Source organism: Pristis pectinata, chromosome 26 (assembly GCF_009764475.1).
Source record: "Pristis pectinata isolate sPriPec2 chromosome 26, sPriPec2.1.pri, whole genome shotgun sequence".
NCBI lineage: Eukaryota > Metazoa > Chordata > Chondrichthyes > Rhinopristiformes > Pristidae > Pristis > Pristis pectinata.
The window spans coordinates 23,529,904-23,551,652 of NC_067430.1; the positions used below are offsets into that span (position 1 = coordinate 23,529,904).

At 42.4% G+C, this 21,749-nt stretch overlaps 1 protein-coding gene across 3 annotated transcripts in view; it reads right to left on the reverse strand.

Annotated features, from left to right (window-relative positions):
• LOC127583534 (probable G-protein coupled receptor 153) overlaps positions 1 to 21,749 on the reverse strand; it is a 78,327-nt gene that overhangs the window by 18,037 nt on the left and 38,541 nt on the right. For all 3 annotated transcript variants that reach the window (XM_052039622.1, XM_052039621.1, XM_052039623.1), the window contains one exon: positions 17,424 to 17,853. In XM_052039622.1, the coding sequence (XP_051895582.1) occupies positions 17,424 to 17,853 (430 nt within the window). The remainder of the gene's footprint in view (positions 1 to 17,423; positions 17,854 to 21,749) is intronic.

Consider the following 21,749-nt stretch of genomic DNA (forward strand, 5'->3'; position numbering starts at 1 on the left):
GACAATCCTCATTTAGCCAAAGCTTTTTTGTGCAAAATCCACTTAAATTTCTGAAAAGTGGTGATCTGCAATTTGATAGTAATGCAAATCTGTCATTGTAATATTGTTCATTGTCGAGGAGAACATCACCATTCATAGCAGATAAATCAAAAGTAACATGGTCTTTTAAAATGAGGAATTAAAAGACCAGCATTACATGGATGCCACCTCAAGGAAAAGCCCATCTCCCTGGCACAACTGGTTTGCACAGTAGCAATACGCATATGTACAAAGCGTCTTTTTCATTCTGAAACACCCTGATCCCTGAGAATGAGAGAGAGAGAAGGAATGAGAGAGAGTATACCATTAGAAAATAAGGCCTGTGACTGAATATATAGAGAAAGGGATTAGCAGGAAGGCAATGCAAGTAAATTTGATGCAGTGTGGTCATCACCATGTAACCAAAGTACTAACTTTAAACCATTAAAGTTATCAAGAAACCAACTTCCTGTTAAAAAAACAGAAACGCTCAATGCACTTAAACTGATGTTTCGTTTTATTCGCTTTTTACTCTCCTAATGTTAACATTACTCCTTTTGCAACAAATAAACTCCCTTCCTTTCTCTTTTAACAATTTTTAAAGGTCAAAGGCTTCTTTTCTGCTGTTCTACTGCTCGGTTCATGTAGGTTATAGTCCCCAGCCTGGAACTATTTGATATTTTCTGTACCGTCTCCAAAGTCTTACTGCCTTCCCGAGGGAAGAGTCTGTGCTCACCCACAATTAAGCCTAGAAATTGGCGTTTATACTCTAAAACCATTGCTGTGATGTGCACTAATGCCAACTGGGTCTCCCATGTGAAAATCTGAAACTGACCAGAAACATGCATTGAAACGTGTGATAAAACAAGACCTGTGTCATTCTCAGTGGAACCACACTCAATTAGTTCACCTGTTGATGCATCAATGGCAGGAAGGCATCCGCTCTTAAAGGCACCCTTGCCATAGCAGCTGGACCCCAGCAATACACACAATAGCTGCTACTGAGGTCAGTGAAACCACATGGAAGAGGGACAGAGCTCCATGATTCATGTGTCACTGAAGTCCTGGTGCAGGAGGTAGAGACTAGGATGGATTTTGTGTGTACTGATGGGTGCAGGAGACCTTCCAGTGTGGAAATGGGGGGGGGGGGGGGGGGAGGTGTTTCACCTAGAAATTATCATTAGTCTGACCAATTCAGATTAAATTGTTTTTTTGATGATTTGCACAAAAAGCATGGGTGGTAATTGATGCCATTTATTAGGTTTAGTTTCTTATGTTGATCTTAGATAACTTCTAGGCTTTTAGAAATCCCAGGAACCCAAATGCTTTACGAACCACTTTGGTAAACTGTTGTGCTTTGTTTGGTGTGTCCACTTTGGTGTAATTTTATCATAAATTTTACCAGGCAATCAAAAATATGTGATATCCAAAACCAGCAATTTGCATTTTGGATGTGAACCTGATGTTAAGAACAGGGTAGAAAATCTTTGCTACTGGACTTCAACTTGCCTCTCAAATGAAAGGATAGCACCTATTATAGAAATTGACCTGTTTTTATTTTGATTGGAATCAAGTAGAGCAGTGGTCCGAGGGAGCACGGAACCAAAAGCCACTTCGACAAACTGGTGCAGTAAGTAAGGTGCTGCCTCACAGTTCCAGCGACACAGATTCAATCCTGACCTCCTGTGCTATCTGTGTGGAATTGCATGTTCATCATCGAGGACACCTTCAAGAAGCGGCGCCTCAAGAAGGCGGCATCTGTCACCAAGGACCCTCACCACCCGGCACATGCCCTCTTGATGTTACTACCATCGGGGAGGAGGTACAGGAGCCTGAAGACTCAATGTTTCAGAAACAGCTTCTTCCTCTCCGCTATCAGATTTCTGAATGGTCCATGAACCCATTAACACTACCTCGTTATTCCTCTTTTGCACTATTTATTTTTGTAATTTATAGTAATTTTTAAGTCTTTATGTCTTGCACTGTACTGCTGCCGCAAAACAACAAATTTCACGACATATGTCAGTGACAATAAACTTAATTCTGATTCCCTGTGCCCACATGGATTTCCCCCTGGTGCTCCGGTTTCCTCCCACATCCCAAAGATTGGTACTGATTAGAGGTAATTTACAATAGCCAATTAACCTGCCAATGTAGATGGATCGCAAGAGAATCAGAGGGGGGTTAATGGGCCCATGAGAGAAAATGGGTTTCAGAGAAATAAGTGGGGGAATAAGATTAATGGAATCGGTCAAAGAGCTGGCAGAGACTCGATGGGCCAGATGGCCTCCAATGTTGAAACAGTGTATGCCCCAACAAATTTAGCTGTGATTGGGGGAATAAGCATTTCTTTACAGCTGTAAAGGTCTTGGAAGACCTCTAGAAATTGGTCACTGTGGCTGGATTGATGTTGTAGGTGCCTGACCAAAATGAAAAACATTCCATTTCTCAATCTTAGTGTTCTCTCAAAAGCATAAAGGCTGTTATTTATATTGCACCTTACATGTCCCTTTTAGGACATTTCAAAGCCAATGAAATACTACTGTAGGAAATGCACAGTCACTGTACACACTGAATGCTCTGACAAACAGCAATGTGAAAGTGACCATGTAATCTGCTTCTGTGATGTTGGTTGACACTGGCCAAGACATTAGGAAGAACTCCCCTGCTCTATCTGGGGTGCTGTAGATTGTTTTTTTACATCCATTTGAGGGAGCAGACAGGCCTCTGTTTAACATCTCGACTGAAAAGGTACTATCACCAACACACAACACATCTTCAGTAATGCATTAAAATGTCAACCTCAAGCCTCAAGTCTCTGGAGCAGTGTTTGAATCCACAAACTCTGGAACAAAAGAGCCACGTCTAATATTCATCAAAAAGACATCAGCTAATGAGAGGACAGAGATAACAAGTGAGGCAGAGATTCAGATTGAGGCAGGGAAAATGAGGAATTGTTTCAGTTTCTCTCAGTCTCTCTTTACTGTGGATGAGGGAGGAATATTGACTATGATATCAAAACCACAGGAGGAGCCTGTTCCTTGATTGTGCTAACTAATTAAACCCACTCCCCTGCACTTCCAGATAGCACTGTGCTACTAAAGCGAAGTATTACAGTAATGGAAGCACACTGGATATATTACTGGACTGGTGGATGTTTATAGCCTGGCCTAGTCTAAAGATTCAGAGACATACATTTAAATTCCATCATGGCAACAGGGGAATTTAAATTCAGTAAAATAAAAATTAATCTCAGTAACTATTGAAAAAGATTGTTTTAAAAACCCAAGTGGTTCATTATTGTCCTTCAGGAAAGGAAATCTACCATCCTACGTGACTCCAGACCAACAACAATGTTGGTGATTCATAAATGCCCTTTCAAAATACCTAGCAAGCCACTCACTTGTAGCTCTTACAAAATACAATGCCCTGGAGGTTCAATCACAAGACACCAGGCATTTGAATTGAGGAGTAAAGTTGATAGCTAATAGGGATCAGGATCTTCCAGAGCACGTGGAACTTTGGATGGTACATTTAGTGTGGCTTCACAGGAATGGGACTTGACAAGGTGCAGTCACATTGTACTGTAATGTGAAGAAACAAGGAAACAGGCTGTATATGAAGGAAGCAAGACTTGCTCAAGCACTGCTTAAAGGTTTGCAACTTACCTGCTGTTGGAGAATCAGCTGGAACAACAGACCAGATTTCTGATCATTGTACAGGTAGCACCTCTGATATAGAGGACACAGAACAGTACAGCACAGGAACAGACCCTTCAGCCCACGATGGTGCCAACCGTGATGCCAATTGAAACTGCACATCTACCTGCACCTGGTCGATCTCCTTCAATTCCTGGCCTGTTCATGTGCCTGTCTAAATGCTTCTTTATATTGGAGACACCAGTGACTGCAGATGCTGGAATCTGGAGCTAAAAAAAGAGCTGCTGGAGGAACTTAGCAGGTCAGGCAGCATCTGTGGAGGGAAATGGGCAGTTGACATTTGGGTTCGAGACCCTTCATCTGGACTGGACCTCTTAATATTGTTTCTGAGAGCAGCTGAGTGTTTCAGTTCTCTCTTTGGATGTCTGCCCTGTGACCACAACTTCAAAATCACTGTCAGAAAAGCACAGTGCCATTCTCGATGGCAGTTTAGCGTTCCTGCTTCAAGAGCTCCAACCATGCTGAACATAGAAGCCCAACATACTGTAGGCTTTCACGTCCATGTGAATTTCTGGGCCAAAAAATTTGACAACAGAAAGACAACCTGCATAAGCCTTGGCACTAGATTCATGCTAGACATTCAAATTCTATCTACCAGGAAAAATCTTTCTTACGCATATCTGGGTTCTAAATTGGTCAGTCAATCACTGACTGGTCAAACAACAACCAGAGGTCACACACAAAGAATCAAACTGTCCAGTTAATATCCCAGCCTCAATCCATGTGATATCTTACCCCACCAACCCAACAGACCCTGGGGTGGTGGTGCCACAATGGCCTACAGTCTTGAAGGAGTGCCTTTGGGAATTCTCAACGCTCAGTTGAACCCTATGAAGTCTCATGGCATCAGGTGCTGATGAATCAGTGCTCCTCGATATTGCACTGCACTTGGAAAAAGCACCGAGAGGCTCAGAGCATACCCTGGGTAAGTGATTTCAATGTCCACTACAGAGCAGCACAGTTGCCCCACCAGTGACCAAGCTGGCCGAGTCCTGTAGGACATAACTGCCATAGTGGGTACGTAGAAGGTGGCGAATGTTTGACCTCATTCTTAGTAGCAACAGTGGTAGGACTGACAAGCACACCCTCTGTTACGTTTTGTCACATTACCACCATGTTAGATAAGCCAGATGCAGAACAGATCTGCAGTCTAAAACTGGACATCCATTTGGTAACTGTGGGCCATCCCCAAACACAGAATTGTATTCCTTCAGCAGGCCCATTATATTTCCCACTCTACTGTTGCCATAAAAGCAAGAGACCAACTTTTGTTCAATTAGAGGGCCTACTGGGAACAGGGCCAGGCATAACAAGAAATGAGGTCCCAGTCTGGTGAAGCTGCTACACAGGATTACATGCATGTCAATGAGCAAAACCAGCGTGCAACAAAGAGAGCCAAGCAATCCTACAACCAACAGATGAGATCAAAGCTCCACAGACTTTCTTCATTCAATTGTGAACACTTAACAGGAGGACAAGACTGCACAGACATCCATCCCCAGTGGTGGTGGAACCCGGCATGCAAGTATGAACGACGGTTGAAGCATTTGCTCCCATCTTCTCAAACAGTGGATGATCCTTCTCAGCCTTGTGAGATCTCTGCCATCACAGCTGCCTGTCTTCAGCCAACTCAATTCACTCCACATGATATAAACAACTAAGACACCAGGTACAGCACGGGCAATGGGACAGACAACATCCCACCAAAGTGCTAAAGACGTCTGCTCTGGAACCAGCTGCACGTCTACCAAAGTGATCCAGTATGGTTACAATATGAGGATCCAGCCAACAAAATGAAAAATTCCTAATTTTGGTTTGTGTATGTTGTTTGGGTTAAATGGGGAAATGGTTAACAAGTGCAGAGGCAATGTGCAGCAAACAGAAGCTGGGTAGTTGATGACTGGACATGGTCTCTGTGTCAACCACAACCTCACTGACAGCTTGTCACACATGGTCAAGGTGCCTCAACCATCAGTGAACATCCAGGGTACTCTGTGGAGTACACCCATATCTCATGAATCTGACAGAAGAAGCACGGTGGGGGAGTGGGGGTGCAGTGTCTGGGGAAGTGGGAGAGGAAACAGAGGGCAAGTCAACTAGCGACATTCCTCAGTAATGCAGAGGTTTGGACTAACAGTCTTGCAACCCAAGTTCAGATCCCTCCATGGCAATTGTGGAATTTAAATTTAGTTAATAATACGGTATTTGGAACAACAAAATCAAGACAACAAGAACCATAAAAACTACTGCACTGTTGTACAAACCCTTCCAATTCACTAATGCACTTCAGGGAGATCTACCATCTTTATCTGGTCTGGCCTCTATGTGACTCCAGATCCACCCCTGTGGTTTTCTCTTGAATGCTCCCTGTAATCGCCTGGCAGGACACTTAGTTGAACCATCACTGCTACATTCAAACAAGAAAACATGTTAAGCTGGACAGACCATTTTGAAATGACCAGGGTACCCAAGTCAGACACAGCAAAATCTCCCACAGCACATTTGACTTTGCAAAGTTCTCCTCACAAACACTGGATGACTGGTGTCTATATTGGGAGAGGTGTAGCACAGACTGGTGAAGCATCAGTCTGACGCAGTCGTAGTCACTGAATCAGATCCTACAGGCACTGCGCCAGACTGTTCCATCACGATGTCAGCTTATGCCCTGTCCCATTGGTAGGACGGACCCACCAGGGGTGGAATTGAGATGAGAAGTAGTAGCACTTAGATTCCCCAACACTGACTCCAGACCAAATTAATTCTCACAGCATCCAGTCAAACATGGTCAAGGAAACTTCCTCCTGATTACTACCTGCTGTCCTCCCTCAGCTGGTGAATCTGTGCTCTGCCATGTTGAGCAACATTTGGAAGAAGCCCTGAAAGTATCAAGGACATGAATATACTCTGGGTGTGGGCTTTCAATGGCCATCACCCAGAGCAGCTTGGCAGCCCCAGTACTAACCAAGTCCCGAAGGTTATCCCTGGCAGTCTGGCTCTGCTGCAGGTAGTGAGTAAACCAACACAAGGGATAAACCTACCTGACCTTGTCCTCACCAATCTACCTGTGGTAGATGCATCTGATGTGATAGTGATGCGAATGTGATAGCATTGGTAGAAATAAATGTCTCATTGTCCTCATGGAGACAAGGTATCGATCACACATGTTGTGTGGCACTTCAAATGCATTAAATGGAATAGAAATAAAACAGACCTGGCAGTTCCAAGTTGAGTATCTATGAAGAGATGTGGGCCATCAGCAGCAGCAGAAATGTCCTTGACCACGATCTGTCACCTCATGACCTGGCATATCCCTTACTCCCTTACTCTACCGCTACTATTAAGCCAGAGATCAACCCTTGATCAATGAGGAGTGCAGAAGGGCATGCCAGGAGGTGCCAAGCTTTGAGTGAGTTTGCCCTGCCAGAACATAAGCAAGGATTGTAATGGAGCAGCTTGGCACATTGCCTGCAAGTTCTGCTTTAGTGAAGATGACTGCCTTGACCAGTCAGTGGGACACCTCTCCCAATCATCAGATGTTTGTGCAGCAAGGACTATGTGTGTGTTATGCTGCAAATATAGCATGCAGTAAGTTGGTCAGATCAAAGCTCTGCAGTCCCACCACATGTGGCCATGAATGGTGGTGGACAATTGAACAGTTAATGGACGTAGGAGCTCCAAACATATCAGTGGTAGCAGGGCCCAGCATGTGAAAGCTGAAGCAATTGTAACCATGGTCAGTGAGAAGTGCCGAATAGATAACACCCACCATCACATAACCCAGTTTAATATACTCCATGGTTGGGTAAGAGTGCTGCATACAGCACAGACTATGAGGGTCAGACATCATCACAGCTGTAGTACAGAAGAGCTGCACTCCAGAACTAGCTGTGCCTCTAGCCAAGCCATTCCCATATGGTTAGAACAGTGGTTTCTACTTCATGATTTGACAGATTGCCCAGGTATGTCCTGTTCACAAAAAGCATGACAAATTCAGTCCAAATAATTACTGCCCCATCTGTGCACTCTCAACTATCAGTACAGTGAAAGAATGTGTTATCAGCTATGTTTTCATGCAGAACTTACTCACAAATAACCTGTTCAGTGATGCCCATTTGGATTACACCAGAACCACTTGACTGCACACCTCATCGTAGCCTTTGTCCAAAGGACCAAACAGTTGAATTCTAGAGGTGAGGTGAGAATGAGCTCAAGGAGCCCTGGTAAAAGTGAAGTCAATGAGCATCAAGGTGAAAGCACTCCAGTGTTTGGAGTCACACCTTGCATTAAGATGGTTGTGGTTGTTGGAGGCAATCATCCAAGTCCCAGGACATCAATGCTGGATTTCCTCGGGGCACTGTCCTGGGTTCAACTATCTTCAGCTCCTTCACCAATGACTATCCTTCCATCATAAAGATAGTAGTTGGTATGTTCACTGATGTTCAATTCCATTCGCAACTCTTTAGCCAATGAAACCCGGCAAGGGCTGATAAGTGGCAAATATCATTCATGCCTCACAAATACCAGGTAACGACCAACCCCAACAAGAGAGATTCCAACCACCTGCCCTCAGCATTCAATGGCATTATCATTGCAAGACACCAAACATCAACATTACCACTTACCAGAAACTGAGCTTAATCAGCCACATAAATACTGTGGCTGCAGGTTAGAGGTGAGGTGCTTTCTCGTGGGCAACTCACTCCTGATACCCCGGAGTATTTCCACCAATTACAAAGCATATGTCCGGAGTATGATGGAATACTCTCCACTTGTCTGGATGAGTGCAGCTCCAGCGACTCTCAAGAAGCTCGACACCATCCAGGACAAAGCAGTAGCTTGATTGGTACCTTAAACATTCATTCCTTCCAATACCTGTGCACAAGAGCTGCAGTGTGTTCCATCTACAAAATGCACTGTAGTTACTCACCCAAGCTACTCTGACAGCATCTCCCCAAGTGCAATCTCTGTCACCAAGGACAAGGACAGCATGGGAACCCCTCTGCCTGCAGGTTCCCCTCCAACTTGCACACTATACTCACTTTGGAAATATTTCACTAGTCCTTCCTTGTTGCTGGCTCTAAATCCTGGAATGCTGAGTGCGAACCCTGAATGCTGAGTACGAGCAGATCTGTGCAACAGTAGAAACAATTCTGGCCAAACTCCATCTCATCCTGAACCCAATAACTGCTTAATCTGCCAGTGGGGGTTATTTGACATCAATTAGAAACAGTGATACTGAATAATTTTCCCCTTCCCCAAACAATGAGGTCCTGAGATGAATTGGAAACACTGCTTTGGCACCAATCTGGAATCAATCCAGTTAACATGATTCTGTGCTTTACTTAATCATTAACTGAAATATCATTTATTCTGCTTTTTCAAAGATCTTATCAGAATCAGAATTATTATCACTGACATATGTCATGAAATTTGTTGTTTTGCAGCAGCAGTACAGTGCAAGACATAAAGACATAAAAATTATCATAGATTACAAAAATAAATAAATAGTGCATTAAAAAGGACTAATGAGGTAGTGTTCATGGGTTTATGGACCATTCAGAAATCAGATGGCGGAGGGGAAGAAGCTGTTCCTAAAACGTTGAGTGTGGGTCTTCAGGCTCCTGTATCTCCTCCCCTATGGCAGTAACATGAGGAGGGCATGTCCCGGGTGATGTGGGTCCTTGATGATGGATGCTGCCTTCTAGAGGCACTGCCTCTTGAAGATGTCCTCGATGGCGGGGAAGGTTGTGCCTGTGATGGAGCTGGCTGAGTCTACAACCCTCTGCAGCCTCTTTTGATCCTGCACATTGGAGCCTCCATACCAGGCTGTGATGCAACCAGCCAGAATTCTCTCCACCGTACATCTGTAGAAATTTGCAAGTGTCTTTGGTGACACACCAAATTTCCTCAAACTCCTAACAAAGTAGAGCCACTAGCATACCTTCTTTGTGATTGCATCAATGTGTTGGGCCCAGGATACATCCTCTGAGATGTTCTGAGATGAGATCTCAACCAATTATTTCCCTGATTTTTGACATAAGTATCACAGGAAATTTGTAGTTAATAGGATTAAACAGGGGCTGAATAGTAAATATCATCCTTACAACTGTGTTTTTAGTCTAATCAAAATGCCCAGTTAATGAGACAGATATAGTAAAGTCTGATACATCTTGTGCAGGAAATATTGGGTGATGTTGTTATTGGCTGAAGATCCAATGACCTGAAATGCTGCCTCTGTTTCTGTCTCCTCAGATGCTATCTGACCTGCTGAGTATTTCCAGTATTTTCCATGTTTATTGTTACTGGTTGAATGCATTCAATCAGGTAGTTTTTTCCAATCGATATTCTTTTAAAATTTTCAAATCACTGGCAACGTCAGAAAGACAGAAGACTTAAAATAAATGAGGCCACAATAAAAGTAACATAAAACTGATGCATTCTTCATGATCAGAGATTAAAAATCAAAAGAACTTGTGATTAGTCCCAACCAGCTGAGCTGATCACTTCAGTAAGTGGGCTGAGCTATCAAGAAGGATGAGATTGCATTGTTTAATGATCTTTCTCATTCCGAATGAACTCTTATGTTCTAGTCTTATTTCCCCACCTTCTCACCCTTAATTCTCTTCTCAATCCAGAATTAAAGTTGATTTTCTCTTAGATTTAATTTAGCTCCGATGCCTTTATTTCTGTTGGATGAAAGAGACTTGCCTGACCTCCGTTCTTTCTCAGTCTTAAAACTAGTTTTCCAGATATATGAAAATAATGCATAATTCACCTGAGTCAAATAAACCATTCCTCTTCCAAATCTTGAAAATTCTAACTGGATGGTTCCAAGGTCTCCATTTTTTCCAGAAAAAAACAATCTTGCCTCACTATTTAAATTCCCAATGTTTGCAACTTCCTTTATGCTCATTTAATGTGCAAATGCAGAAAGAGATTTACACAGTTCTGAGCTCTGCACTTCTGTGGTTGATGTGCTTGGCTCAATTATTAGACCCCACGATAAAATGGACAGAAAATGCAGAAACATTAGGACGAGATAGGAGCAGCAAGTTTGAGATTGTAAATGAAATTAAGGAACAATCCTATAGGTGGCAGAACTAACACAAGGTAGGCCCTAACTACATTTCAGCGGTCAATGAACGACTATAGTTAGAGTCTGTGAGAAGATGGTGAGCAATATTTAAAATGATTAAAGGTTTAGTAACCAAACAGAGGAGCAACTGCCAGGCAGGATTCCTGCAGCTACAGAAGAGATTGGTGGAAATACCAGGGTGAAAGAAGGGTAGTTATCATCAAGTGAGCGCTGTCTGAAAGGGCAAAGGAGATTCAATTGGAACTTGGTTAAGTACTGGATGTGGAATAACAAGTGGCAAAGGATGATTGTTGCAGCTGCAGTGACTTTCAGTTCCACCCTGAGAGACTATAGCGAAGTCTAATGCACTTCTGTGATGTCAGATGCTTTGCCTGCTGTTAGAATATCAATCACTGCCCACTTTAACAAAGAAGCTTAGTCAATTAGCCAGTTGACCTGAACACACAAAACTTTACTCATCGTCAAAGTCGAGTTTATTGTCATATGCACAAGTACATGTATGCACAGGTGCAATGAAAAACTTACTTGCAGCAGCATCACATATAAGCAGCATTCACAAGAAAAACATAAATTAAACAGAATTTTTACAAGAAAGAAAACACAACCAGAACAAAAAAAAAAGTCCATTTGAGTGCAAAGTGATCAGAGTCTTTCAGAATATGCTGAAATATTCAACAAAGCAATTCGGGAGATGGAGGAAGTGATCCTCTTCAGTGAAAGTGGATTAGAGATATACAACATGAGCTATTTAAACAGCTGAGAAATTAGACAAGCACTTCAAGGCTACAGTTCTAGAGGTAACTGAAAGCTACAAGTGTGTAACACAAAATTAGAGGTATTGAGAGTTCATCACTGATTATACAGTGGCACTGAGGAACCTTTCATCGTGCTGTATTTTTAATGAATTCCTCAACAGAACTCTAAGAGATGGGCTCATTTCTGGATTTAGTGATGAAAGGATTCAAAGTTACTCGGTATCCCTGAGCCATTCTGAAAGCCTATTAGACAGCAACTTTGATGGAAATGCCAATGTTGAATGGAAAGGAGATTTGTCTGTCCCAAATAGCATATACAGGGGCAACAGGCAACATTACAGTATTTACATGAACCCAGAGCTATGGAGAAAACCATTAGTCCTACATGATTTACATGTGTGACATGCAACAGCAGTCTGGCTGATTAATGCCCAATCCATCTAGTCTCAGCCATCAGCAGTAATGGAGGATATCATCACTAGTGCTATCAAGCTGCATCTTCTCACCATATTTTCTTACAACAAGGGAAAAGGCCATTCAGCCCATTGAGTCAATGCTAACACTCAGAACATTTCCATCCATCCTCCTACAATTCCTATAACCATTCTCTTTCATACGCTCATCAACTCCCCCGATTCTCCCACCACCCACCTACATTAAGGATATTCTGCAGCAGCCGATTAACTTAACAACCAACGCATAACTGGAATATGAGTGGAAACCAGAGCATCCGCGGAACCCTATGCAGTCACAGGGAGAACATGCAAACTCTATGCAGATTGCACCTTAGGTCAAGATCAAACTCGAGTTGCTGGAGCTATGAGGCACCAGCACTACCTGCTGCAGAACTGCACCGCCCCACCAATGACCAGCTGACTGATGCCCAGGATGGGTTTTGCCAGCACCACTTGACTCCAGATCTCACCAGACACAGCTCACATGTGGACCAAGAGCTGGATTCCAGAGGTGAGATTAACTGCCTTTGGCATCAAGGCAGCATTAGACCAAATGTGGTATAAGATCTTATAAAAGTAACGTCAATGGGCATCATGGAGAATATACTCCAATGGTTAGAATCACATCTCACACAAGGAAAAGCGATTGTGATTGTTGGAGGTCAAATCATCCCAGCCCCCGGACGTCATTGCAGGAGTTCCTCAGGATAATACCCATCTTCAACTGCTTCACCTGTGACTTTCTTTCCATCATAAGATCAGAAGTGGAAATGTTCACTGATGATTGCATAATGCTCAGTTCCATAAGCAAATGAAGTTGTTCATGCTCATATATAGCTAGACCTATACAGTATTCAGGCACACATTGATAAGTGGCAAATAAAAAGTGCAAAGCCATGGCCATCTCCAACAAGATAGAGTCGAACCGCTTACTCTTAACATTCAATGGCATGACCATCAACACATCCCCCATCATCAATAGTAACTAGAAACTAAACTGACCAGCCACAAGAACACTGTTGCTACAGGAGAAAGTCAGAGGTTATAGATGCTGCAGTGAGTGACTCATGTTCTAACATTGTCATGGGCTGGTCCAGAAGATTAAGTCACAAGATCATAAGACAAGGGAGCAGAAGTAGGCCCATTCGAGTCTGCTCCAAAGAAAAGGGAAAAAAAAGAAAAAGAATGAGAAATGGGGGGGGAGGGGGCAATGAAAAAAAAACTATTCTAACCCCAATTTCTGGCCTTATCCCCATATCCCTTGATACCTTGACTAATTAGATATCCATCTCCTCCTTAAACGCCTCCAGTGATCTAGCCTCCACTGCTGTACACGGCAAGGAATTCCATAAATTCAGTACCCTCTGGCTAAAGAAATTTCTCCTCATCTCTGTTTTAAACCTGTACCCTCTAATCCTAAGATTGTGCCCTCTGGTCCTGGACTCACCCACCAAGGGAAACAGCTTGGCCACATCTACTCTGTCCAGTCCTTTCAACATTTTAAATGTTTCTATGAGGTCCCCTCTCATTCTTCTGTACTCCAGTGAGTACAGTCTAAGAGCCGACAAACGCTCATCATACGTAAGCCCTTTCATTCCTGGAATCATCCTCGTAAATCTCCTCTGAACCCTCTCCAACGTCAGCACGTCCTTCCTAAGATATGCATTGTCTAAGTTGGCAAACTGGATCCAACATTGGCTTGGTTGTAGAAGGCAGATGGTAGTGGTAGAGGGTGATTTTCTGACTGGAGGTCTGTGACCAGTGGTGTTCCACAAGGACCAGTGCTGGGACCTCTGTTCTCTGTAATATATATTATTGATCTGGATGAAGATGTAGATGGACTGATAAGCAAGTCTGCAGATGACACAAAAATCAGTGGAATTGTGGATAGTGTGGAAAGTTGTCAAAGGATACAACAGAATATAGATGAATTGGAAACCTGGGCAGAGGAATGGCAGATGGGAGTTTAATCCAGACATGTGTGAGATGATGCATTTTTGGGTGGTCATATGAAAGAGGAAATTAAACAGTAAATGGTTGGACCTTTAGGAGCATGGACATACAGAGGGATCTTGGGGTGCAAGTACATAGCTCCCAGAAAGTGGCAATACAAGTGGATAAGGGGGTAAAGAAGGTGCAAGGCAAATTTGCCTTCATTATTTGAGGGACTGTATAAAAGTTGGGAAGTCATGCTGCAGCTGAGAGGGTGCAGAAGAGGTTCACCAGGGTGTTGCCTGGATTGGAGTTTATTAGCTATAAAGGGGAGGATGGACAAGCGTGGATTGTTTTCTCTGGAGCATCGAAGGCTGAGCGCCAACCACAGATAGGGTAGATGGTCAGAGTCTTTTTCTCGGGGTGGAAATACCAGATACTGGAGGGCATTGAGTTAAGGTGAGAGGGGGAAAGTTTAAAGGAGATGTGCAAGGCACGTTTTTTGTTTTACACAGAGAGTGGTTGGTGCCTGGAATGCACTGCCAGGGGAAATGTTAGAAGCAGCTATGACAGTGACATTTAAGAGGCTTTTAGACAAGTGCATGAACAGGCTGGGAATAGAGGGATATGGACCACATGCAGGCAGATGGGATTAGTTTAGACTGGCGTCACAGTCAGTGCAGACATACGGGGCTGAAGGGATTGTTCCTGACCTGTTCTATGCAATCTATGAAATCCAAAATCCTTTCCACCTTCTACAAGGCACAAATCAGGAGTGTGATCAAATACTTTCCACTTGTCCGAATGACTGTAGCTGCAACAACACAGAAATCACTTAACGTTATCCAGGGCAAAGCAGTCCTCTTGATGATGCTCTATTCAGCAACCCAAGCATTCATTCCTGCTACTACTGCTGCCGTACAGTGACTACATAGTATATCATCTACAAAATGAACTGCAGTTACTCATCTAGGTTACTATGACAACATCTCCCAAACCCCCTAGCCTCTGTCATTAAGAAGACAAGATCTTTAGGTGCATGAAAACACCAGCACCTCTGTGCTCAAGTGGCACATATTTATGTCTTGGAGATAGACAGCCAGTCCTTCATCATCACCCGATCCAAATCCTGCAACCTCCTCTCCAACAGCATTGTGAGAGTATTTTCAGCAGAACTGCAACAGTTCAGGAAGGTGAGTCACCTTTAACATTCTCAAGTGCAATTAAGGAAGAGCATTAATTGCTGCCTTTGCCAGTAACACCCTGATCCCAAGAAAAGAATTTGAAAAGATTACACAGGAGGGCAATGCAAATTCAAAACAGCTGCTTTTTAAAAATATATTCCTTTACAGGATGTGGCATTGCTAACAATTTACTGTTCATCCTTTATTGCTTCTAAACCAGGGAGGAAGTTAAGACCAAACCACATCGGTGGGTCCAGGGTTCCATATAAGTTAGACCAGGTCAGGGCCAGGTTTCTTTTCCTAAGGGAACCCAATGGGTTCAATGAGTTTTTCATTGATCTGGTAGCTCTATTATTGATACTAGAGTTAAAGATTCATTTACCTGAATTTAAAATACCACAGAGGCTGGTGGGATTTGATCCCATGTCTCTGGATCAATGGTCCAGGCCTCTGTACACTTGTCCAGTTATTTAATCACCATTCTACCATACCCTGGCAATGTGAGCAGCCTACTGCAGCAGCTTGCAGTTTTCCGTCCAAGAGGAAGGCAAAGTCAGACAAATCACATTGAATTCAATGACAGAAAGGATGAAACAACAGGTGTTTGTATATAGTGTGCATGTCACAAGTGGAAAAATGGAAATATGGCAAATCAAGATTTTAAGTGATGAAGACTGACAATGCTGCAGACTGCGCTGCTAGGAACCAAGACACTTACGGAATTTCATGGCAATGCTTTTCGTGGCCAATGTATGCTACAGCATGTTGTTGTGGTGAAGTATTATAATGGACCAATCTTGATGGGATAGAACTGGCTACAGCAACTGAAGTTGAATTAGGGTTATGTATTTAGTTTGGAGATGACAACATGGCATTTGGAAACCCTACTGATTTCTGTGATGGTATTAAAGGCCATATGGTTCACATGTACATTAGACCAGTGTGAAACCTACTTACTACAAACCACAACCAATTCATTCTGCATTGAAAGCCCAGATGGTATGGAAATTGGGTAAATTAGAGAACCCTGAAGTATTGGTGAAGATGGATGTTGGTGTTTGGGCAACACCCATTGTGGTGATTTTAAAAGCAGATAAAAAAGTTAGACTCTGTTGGTCTACAAGGTCCTAGTCAATGAAGCAATCAACAAGGAACAGTATTCACTCTAAACATCACAAGACATTTACACTGAGCTGGCTGGTGCAAAAATATTCTGAAAATTAGATTTGTCTCATGCATATGCCCACCTAAATGTCGATCGGCATAGTCAACAATATTTAACCATCAATACACATAAGGTACTCTGTTCTTAGACTAAATTCCCATATGGTGTTAGATTGTCCCCTAAGCATTTCCAACAATATTCTCCCTGGAATAAGTCTATGCTTGTTCTGAATGCTGTCCACTGATGAAGAACATCTTCTGACATGCAGATAAGGAGAAATAAATATGCTTTTGTGGAACTTGGAGTGGTTTACTTTGTGGATTCATGTGGCTTGTAACCCGTAATGGGGAAGGGAAAAGCTATTATAGAAGCTCTGAAAATTGGGCATATATTTAAAGTGTCATTCTTGGGAATGGTATAATAATATGCATGTTTTTACTAGATTTGGCAACAGGATTCTTGCCTCTATCGTTTATTGAAGAAGGAAGTCCTGTCGACTTGAAGTAAAGAACAATAGTGTATGTACAATATGCATATAGTTCAGTGGTAAAGTTCTTCTCTTCCATTACAACACCACCTGTGAATTAAGGTTAACTGGTGACACTTCAGGCAGTTGTCAGGAATGTAATGGGTGACGGCCAGGCCAACATTCACTTGCCCATTTTTATATACATCACTTGCCTTAGTGGACAAAACAGCTGTCACTAGACTTCAAATTATTTGAGTTATTTCTTTTAGCTAATTAAACTTTACATTTGTGTACATCTATCATTTCTGAAAATGTATTTAAATCAGAAACACGGAGGTAATAGGAGTTTTGGAGATTACAAGACCTAACCCACAATTATTTGTTACATTTGAACATTTTCTACTTCGGATAGGGCAGAGTTCTTCCAACTTCCTTTACTCCTCTGTTAAATTATCTTAACTTGTAAAGATTTCTTGGGTAACAACCCGGAAATATTTTGTCCATCAGCTGTTTGTTGGGAAACCTCGAAGATATTTTAATCCTGCACACAATTTTACTAAACAGAACAAAATTCACTCCTAGCACGTTAATCTCTTTGACGAGTTAACAGAATAGAAGACAGTGACTTACCAAAATGGGGAAGCCAGTCAAAAAGTCATAGATAAAGACAATTCCACTGATCAAATAGGTTATCTGTAGAGAGGTTTTTAATGGTTCAGAGCCATCAATGGACGATCTCCGGTTACCCTGTGCATCTTCCACTACAATTGTGGGTACGTTGAATTTGTTTTTGTTGACATTGTTCCCAGCTTGAACGGTGAACGTCTGAAAAAGGGCAATGCCAATGCATACCACACCCATCACCACACTCCCGCTGATCAGTAATAGGAAGCAAACCCCAAAACCAAGGCCTATCTCTGTGACGATGAAGCGGCAGTCCTTGGCGTAGAAGCGTTCTGTGGTGTCATGCCAGCCCACAGCAGGCAAGGTAGATAGAATGAACGATACCATCCAGATCCCCATCACCGTGTGCACAGCTTGCTTCTTTGTGTTACTCAACCTGGAACAGAGGTTACAAATATCATTACAGACCTGTTCTGATTGTAATTGCAAGTAAACTATGACTTAAAATGTACTTTCATTCATTATTACTGTGAGTAATATTTAATTATTCAGTTTGGGGTTAATTGCTTTGTTTAATAACATATTCCAAGGCTTGAAGAGTGCAAGCTAATGGGTTCTATTGTCAGAATGACCAGAACGGAAGTAATTATTTTAATGGCACAGGGACATCAAAAGCAGAAGTGTATGTGTTATTGAGATCAGTGGCTGCGCAACTATTCTCACAACCAAAGTCCGGCAGATGGGAGCTCAAATGTTCCATTTGGAATTTCATAGAAATCAGAAGATTTACAACAGCGTTGAAGACCATTCAGCCTCATGTGTCCGTGCCAGTCAATAGAGTGCTTGAACCCTTTCTCACCCAGGGTTTGCAACCCTGGGGCAGCATGGCTCTTCAAGTACATCTCCACAGAACAAGTGGGGAAATAAGTCACCCTCAATCCCCAGGGGCAGCCCAAGAAAAAGCATGCAACTAAGTGTTGCTTCAATATGATAAAGGTTCCTATCTTCACTGCCCTTGTGAACAGCAAGTTCCAGACCTCTACCACCATCAGGGTGAAAAATTTGTCCTCATCTCACATCTAATCTTTCTACTAATTACTTTGAATCTATGCACCTGGTTTTTGATTCCTCTGCTAGGAAAAATACATTCCTTCCTTTTTACTCTATTTCAGTCTCTCATGATTATATACTTCAATTAGGACATTCCTCTACTCTACAAAAATCAACACTAATATATTTTCTCATATCTAAAATGTTGCAAGTCTAGTTAATCGCTTCTGCACCCTCTCCAGTGTAATTGCATCTTTCCTGCAATGTGGTAACAGGAAATATATGCCTTACTCAGACTGTGTCCATCTAGGCATGGACCTGGTTCTTGCATAACCATCCTGCTCTTACATTCTATGCCTTGCTAATGAAAGGAATCATCTAGAATGCCTTTTTAACCACCTGATCAACCTGTCCGTTTACCCTTCTATTTATTATGTAATAGAGTGATAAAGCCCTAGAGCAATACCACATGGATACAGGCCCTTCAGCCCAACGAGTCCATGCCGACCATGGTGCCCACCCATCTAGACCCAATTTCCTGTGTTTAGCCCATATCCCTCTAAGCCCCTGCATGTACCTATCCAAGTGCTTCTTAAATGATACTATTGTACCTGCCTCAACCACTTCCTCTGGCAGCTCATTCCATATACTCACCACCTTCTACATGAAAAAGTTGCCCCTCAAGTCCTTTTTAAATCTTTCCCCTCTCCCCTAAATCTATGCCCCCTAGTTTTGTAATCCTTTGTAATCCTTTGCCTTTCTGCACCTTCCCAAATGCCTTCACATCACAATCCTCTGGATGAAATTTAATTTGCCACATTTTTGCCCAAATGGTTAGCCCTTGCAGCCTAAAGCGTTCCTCCTTGTTGGCAATCATTAGGCCAATTTGTACATATTCTGCAAACTTCTTTATCACACATCCCAAGTCATGAATACATGCTACAAAAAGCAATGGACCAAGTACTTGAGCCCAGTGGAATCCCACAGGCAACATCCTTCCAGTCACAAAAATATGCAACAAGTTGGCCTTTCCTTTGTGCTACCAAGGCAATTTTGAATCCAATTTGTCACTCTTACTTTTATCTCATGGGCTTTTAAATTTTTGACCAGCTGTCACGAGGAACCCTGTCAAAACCCTTGCTAAAATCCATGTACTAATCAAACCCTCCTTGGTACATTCTCAAAAAGTTCAATCAAGTTAGACAGACGAGACCTTTCCTTAACAAATCCAACCTCAACATCTTTCATTAATCTGTCTGCTTCTAAAAGAAGCTTTCTACTGTCTCTCAAGATTAATTCTGGTAATTTTTATAATACCGGGGTTAAACTAATTAGCCTGTCGTTAATTGGTTTAACTTGCTCCCTTTTTAAACAGTGGTACAATGTGAGCAGTCCTCCAATCCTCTGGCTTCACTCCTGTATCCAGGAAGTACTGAACAATTTCCACTCTTGATTCTGTCTGGGACACATTTCATCTGAACCTTGTGATTTATCCATTTTCTTACTATGTTTATTCCATATTTGACACTTTTCTTCCTGAACCACAATATTGGGAAGACAACTGCAAAAACATTCATTAAGGATTGCATCCACATCGCCTGCCTCTGCACATACATTTGTGGCCCTACTTTCCTTTGTTATCTACTTGCTCTATATGTACTCAAAGAATTTTTGAAATTTCTTTGATTCTACTTACAAGATTTTGCCATGACCTCTCTTTTTTATTTTCTATTTTACTTTCACTCCTATGCTTTCTGTATTCTCGGGCTTTCAGCTATATTAAACTTTTGATGTCTAACATAAGCTGGAGTTCTCTGACGGCTCAGAATATGCATTCTACAGGCCTGAAGAATATGCATTCCTTCCATGTGAAGGAAGAAATCTTTCCAGGGATGAATGCAAAGGAACAGTTCAAGGGATTCAAGCAAGCGATGAGAGATGGCCCTGTCTAACATGGAGACATGTCAAGGTCAAAGTCACAGGCATGAATATGGGTAAAGGAAGTTCTATGAGAAGGAATGCTGAATTGAGAAAGGAAATTAAATCACAGTGAGCGAGAATTTGTCGGGGGTAATGGCTGATAGTAAACTTGTGGCAGGGTTTGGAGGATGGTAACGTGAAAGAATTATAATGGTGATAGGACAACAGTGAAGGAATGGAGCCGGTGACATCTAGTGATAAGGTCCCACCACCACTGTAGTTTTATTGGGCCAGACTGGTATTAAAGAGTAGCCTAGTGAAGGGGATTGGTAAGATGTGATGTATGGTTATCTTAAGTCATGCTTCCATTAACCTCGTGATCTAAAAGGAGATACAAAAGCAAAATACTGTGGATGTTGGAAATCTGAAATAATAACAAAATTTGTGGGAAATACTCAGCAGGTCAGAGAGAAGAACAGATTATCATTTCAAACTGATGATCTTTCATCAGAATGTTCTAATTAAGTGTCACTGACCTGAAGCATCAGCTCTCTTTCTCTCTCCATGGCTGCTGCTTGACCTACTGAGTATTTTCTGCAAATCTATGTCTTACTCTGCAGGAAGGCCAGGAACTTCCACAAGTGACAGGGGACATGTTCGCTCAGAACAAAGAACATGTAGGGTTAATTTTCAGCCAAGAGTTTGGTGATTCTAGTCAGGGCAGAAATCCACTCTCACACAGACATGCACACCTGCACAAAGTGTATGCATGCGGACTGCCTTAGGCCGTACCGCTGCCTTTAATTGAATAGTCTATTAAAACGCAGCGTGTAGGCTCATTCACACGCTGAGTGGGTGAGGAGCAGGGCTGAAATGGTGCATGGGCAAGGGATTGTTGCCTTGAGGAGAGTCACGGAGTAAATTAGTCAAAAAACAGCAAGAAGTTGTGATTGAAAAATACATGCAGATTTGCCAACTCCAAACTGGACACATTCCTAGAAGTCACACAACCTCCATCTTCCCACCAGTGACCTGACATTATCAGCCTCCATCCTCCACCTCCACAATTAATAGTGTTGAAAGAATGAAAAACACACTTCATTTTTGACAATACCCCGAATGATTTTTCTCCTGGGTTGGATCACAGTGGTGCCCAGAAGGTTAATCTTCTTTCTTTGGAAACTCCAGCACAATCCTGAAGGATTAGTGACCCTAAGACTGCATCAAAAAGTCAGAGCTTAAAATAGCTGAAGGAGAGGGAAGTACAAAATGGAGATTACTTGTAACTATGAGAAACAAAGGACTGCAGATGCTGGAATCTAGATGAAAAACACTGATGCTGGAGGAGCTCAGCAGGCCAGG